Raw genomic sequence first — 5,345 nt, 5'->3', positions numbered from 1 at the left:
GCTGTAATGAAGGAGCATTTCATCTGACGACTAGGTCATATGTCGGGCTTTGATCAAAAGCCATCCTCACTACAGAGTGACATCTAGTACTCGCTTAACGCCACTGGGCTTTATACCTTCATCATCAAGACCCACTCATCCTCACTACACCCTTGAAACCACTGACCTTTGACCTGATTCGTATAAATCTTCCTAACTCCATCATCTTTATTACAACCTTCACATCATTGTCTGTTAATATTTACTCGTTGTCACAAAATAGTGATTGTACAACCCCCTCCCCCTCTATAGTACAAGTAGTCCAACCCATGTATTTGTAACCTTCATGTACAGTGCAACAGGTCAAATCCTGTGTGTTCTAGTAGGCTTCACATTCACTAAAACTAGTCACATCCACCTTCATCACAACTGGTCAAACCTATATACTTCAAGCCTCAATCGACGCTACAACAGGTCAAACTCTAAATGTTTTTATTCTCCATATACACTTCAAGTGGTCAAGTCCATGTATTTTTAAGCCTCAATCTACACTACAACAATTCAAACACCATCGTTTGTAATCTTCATCTACATTTTAACAGGTCAAACCTGTGTTTTAACCTCCCTGTACAAGTAAAACCCGAGTTTGTAGCCTCCATCTAATTACTACAAATGGTAAATCCAGTGTCTTTCTTGCTTCCATCTTGACTATAGCAAGTCAAACCTAAGTGTATATAGCTTCCATCTACACTACACGTGGTCAAGCCCAAGTGTTTCATGCCTCCATCTACACTGTAACAGGTTAAACCCTAGTATTGGACTTTTTCAATACTACGACTGGACAGAACCATGTGTTTCTTCTACCCATGTACACTACAGCAGGTCAAACCCTAGTGTTTGTAACTATGTACACTACATGAGGTGGAACCCACAGTAATTTCAACCTCACTATAATAGTCATCTCGGATATAACATAATGACGTAACATCTGGTGTAAGATCATAACAGACTCCCGAAGGTTCCTGACCAGAGATATTCAGCTTCCCACCCAACCCTGTGAGGTAAAGGTCATGGATCTTCTCCAGCAACAAAAGGCAACTTACGAAATGTTTAGACGACAGCTTTCCGAGAGTGGCATCCCTGAGGTGGACTACCGACTGGTTGAGAAGGCCGAAAGGGAAGGACAGTTCCTGGGGGAAGGCACCTTTGGATCCTGCTACCGACTCGATGGACCTGATGGAGTACCCCTGTGTGTTAAGATCCTTCTAGCACGCAGTCTCGACCGTCAGTGGAAGTCACTGTTGCAGGAAGCAAGACAAATGGTCAGAGTGAAGGATATTGTAGGGATGATAAGACTGGTGGGTGTTTCGTTGTTGCCTAAACCAGCTATCGTCACACGTTATGCTGGAACATCTCTCTCATCGCTCCTCGATGATGGGAAGGTTTCTAGAATGAATGCAGTCAAGATTATCACACAAATTCTTCATATCATGAATGAAATGACAAAGGCAAATCTTGCCCACGCCGACTTGAAGACAAACAATATAGTCGTAGAAGAAACGTCCACCGAGCCCAGGGTAACTATCATCGACCTGGGCATGACACAGAAATTTGGTTACATCCCAGGTCGGAGGGAAAAGAAAAAGAACCCCATCTACGCCCCTGAGACCTATGATGGTTGCTGTCTAGGCCCACCGACTCAAGTGTACCAAGTAGGGAGGGTACTTAAATCTATCTTCAAACATGCTCCGGTGGAGGATGAAGAATTGCAAAGGCTCGCAAAGGAAGCCACCGGCATAGCTGCAGATCGCCCAAAATTGAGCACTATGTTTAAAAGAGGAAAGGAGTTGCTGGTGAGCGAGTATCTCAGATCTGTGCTGGAGAGGCCAGACGACAACGTGAGGCCTCAGAAGCGGACAAGAGGTGATGATGCAAGTGAAGCTCCCAACCCAAAAAGAGCTAACGTGGCTTGATGATGTGGCTCACTGGCATTTCATATTCCAGTCTTGTAACTGCTTACGACCTAAAGTTATCAGAAAGGGAGCTGTATCATTAATTTCACATTTTATTTAAAAAAAAAAAAAATTCCTTGCCTGTTCTGCTTATTCACTAGTTAATAAAATACATATTTTTGTCAGTTATCATAGGGTGAATCTATTTAAACATTTTTGATCCATCTATATTCAATTCAGATTTTATTGATATTTACTATACTATTCTTCACTATGCCCTCGTCCTCACCAAACCCTTTCCTTCACTAAGCTAGGTACGAGGCTTGCATCCATCACTAAGCTAGGTACGAGGCTTGCATCCATCACTAAGCTAGGTACGAGGCTTGCATCCATCACTAAGCTAGGTACGAGGCTTGCATCCATCACTAAGCTAGGTACGAGGCTTGCATCCATCACCAAGCTAGGTACGAGGCTTGCATCCATCACTAAGCTAGGTACGAGGCTTGCATCCATCACTAAGCTAGGTACGAGGCTTGCATCCATCACTAAGCTAGGTACGAGGCTTGCATCCATCACTAAGCTAGGTACGAGGCTTGCATCCATCACTAAGCTAGGTACGAGGCTTGCATCCATCACTAAGCTAGGTACGAGGCTTGCATCCATCACTAAGCTAGGTATGAGGCTTGCATCCATCACTAAGCTAGGTATGAGGCTTGCATCCATCACTAAGCTAGGTACGAGGCTTGCATCCATCATTAAGCTAGGTACGAGGCTTGCATCCATCACTAAGCTAGGTACGAGGCTTGCATCCATCACTAAGCTAGGTACGAGGCTTGCATCCATCACTAAGGTAGGTACGAGGCTTGCATCCATCACTAGGCTAGGTACGAGGCTTGCATCCATCACTAAGCTAGGTACGAGGCTTGCATCCATCACTAAGCTAGGTACGAGGCTTGCATCCATCACTAAGCTAGGTACGAGGCTTGCATCCATCACTAAGCTAGGTACGAGGCTTGCATCCATCACTAAGCTAGGTACGAGGCTTGCATCCATCACTAAGGTAGGTACGAGGCTTGCATCCATCACTAAGCTAGGTACGAGGCTTGCATCCATCACTAAGCTAGGTACGAGGCTTGCATCCATCACTAAGCTAGGTACGAGGCTTGCATCCATCACTAAGCTAGGTACGAGGCTTGCATCCATCACTAAGCTAGGTACGAGGCTTGCATCCATCACTAAGGTAGGTACGAGGCTTGCATCCATCACTAAGCTAGGTACGAGGCTTGCATCCATCACTACGCGTCAACTGTGTCCTAGATGTTTGTCTTTGCCAGTCAGTTTCATGTGACGTCAAATGTGTCCTGGATGGTTCGCACTGCCAGTCAGTCTCGTTTTACCCGCACTATTTGAACGGTTAAATTATTCCTTGTCCTAGTAGAGAAATAAACCCGGTGGCGAAACCATTTTGCTTGGGATTCTGTGCACGATTCTGACTCCTTCTTTGTTCTTGCTCATTGTGTTGACTTGTTCTAGACTATCAGCGGATTCTTTCTGAGATTGCTCTCTGGATTTCACTTTTTCCTTTGGTTATTTTGTTTATCCGAGTCAAGCATCTCACTGCAATGCCACATAATGAATCTGTTTATTGCAAATTCGTTGAATCTCTTGACGTGTCGAAGATTTCCTGACCAAGAGAAACAAACACACGAGTAACGTCATCCAGCCGGCCAATATGCAAATACAATCTTAGCTGCTTCATATCACGTGCCTCAAGACATTACATCTTCACGTGCAAAAATAGAGACATATTACAACATGTGGAGCCAACCCTTCTTTACTTCCACTTCTCTGTGATGTCTTACATGATAACACAATGATTGAACTGGAAAGGAAAAGGTCATCTACATAAGTATAAACTATATGAATATTAATCGTAATCATAATCTAACATTTGCTGGTTTTTTCGTCATAACTGTAGACCAGGTTAAGTCTATATTCAGGTTAAGGTGACACGAGCGGCTGACGTTGCCTGGATAGCGTAGTTCATATCAGAAGAACGCCACATCAGTGTAGGGTCACACCAGCTCCTGCCTCATACACCCTCACTTGGTAAGGTTGGCGGACGACAACACCACCACAGATATCGAATCGCTCCTGACGAGGAGAGTTAAACATCAGTAGCAGGTATTAGGAGTCCACATGTTCCTCCAGACATGTTCTTACATCTAGCAACACGGTAGCAGGTATTAGGAGTCAACATGTTCCTCCAGACATTTTCTTAAAGCAAGGAACAAAGAGCTGCCGAAAGTTATGGAATACATTAAGAAATCATTCTGTATTCCCAAAATAACTGTCGAGGTGGTTAAGTTTGTCAGACATTTTGCATATTATGTTAACATTTGTCATTTGGGCACAATCCACAATTTGTTGTTGCTGTCCCTATCATTGTTGTTGTTGTTGTTGTTAGTGGTTCTGATCTTGTTGATTCTTGCAGAATTACCTACTACCCACTTGTAGTGTGCGGGCAAGGAAGTGTTACGCTATTAGCGTCTATCTCTTGAACATTTTCTACTATCATACGACATCTTAGATTCTTGTATGTTGTCTCCATCAACCATGTTCTCAGTCATCTCATCCCGTCCATCCACCACTCGTACGTATAGTGATACAAAACTACTTTTATACGTTTTTTCAACAAGAGTCTTGCTAAATTTCGTGTTATGTCCTTTGGTTGCTCTATCTCTTCATCTTTCAAAGAATTTACTCATCGTCCAAACTCTCGGTCTGTTTTAAAAAAAGAGTTTGTGATCAGGTCACCCACTACTCTTCTCTTCTCCAAGGTGGGTCAACTATAAAAGCCTGTATCCTTCCCCTGTGGTCTGCTCTCTTCATTCTGGTACCATGTGTTGCCCACCTCTGGTCCTTCTCTCCCAGCTCACCTCTGGTCCTCCTCTCCCAGCTCACCTCTGGTCTTCTCTCCCACCTCACCTCTGGTCCTCCTCTCCCAGCTCACCTCTGGTCCTTCTCTCCCAGCTCACCTCTGGTCCTCCTCTCCCAGCTCACCTCTGGTCCTTCTCTCCCAGCCCACCTCTGGTCCTCCTCTCCCAGCTCACCTCTGGTCCTCCTCTCCCAGCTCACCTCTGGTCCTCCTCTCCCAGCTCACCTCTGGTCCTCCTCTCCCAGCTCACCTCTGGTCCTCCTCTCCCAGCTCACCTCTGGTCCTCCTCTCCCAGCTCACCTCTGGTCCTCCTCTCCCAGCTCACCTCTGGTCCTTCTCTCCCAGCCCACCTCTGGTCCTCCTCTCCCAGCTCACCTCTGGTCCTTCTCTCCCAGCTCACCTCTGGTCCTGCTCTCCCAGCTCACCTCTGGTCCTCCTCTCCCAGCTCACCTCTGGTCCTCCTCTCCCAGCTCACC

At 45.4% G+C, this 5,345-nt stretch overlaps 1 protein-coding gene across 1 annotated transcript; it reads left to right on the top strand.

Moving 5' to 3' along the window:
• Positions 1 to 1,049: 1,049 nt before the first annotated feature.
• LOC139765324 (uncharacterized) lies at positions 1,050 to 1,952 on the top strand. The gene has a single exon (XM_071692702.1). The coding sequence runs from the start codon at positions 1,050 to 1,052 to the stop codon at positions 1,950 to 1,952; it is 903 nt and encodes a 300-aa protein (XP_071548803.1).
• Positions 1,953 to 5,345: the final 3,393 nt, after the last annotated feature.

The sequence above is a fragment of the Panulirus ornatus genome, chromosome 54, assembly GCF_036320965.1.
Source record: "Panulirus ornatus isolate Po-2019 chromosome 54, ASM3632096v1, whole genome shotgun sequence".
In the NCBI taxonomy this organism is placed as follows: domain Eukaryota; kingdom Metazoa; phylum Arthropoda; class Malacostraca; order Decapoda; family Palinuridae; genus Panulirus; species Panulirus ornatus.
Note: the sequence above shows the minus strand (reverse complement) of the source record. Positions and strands in the feature narration are given on the sequence as shown.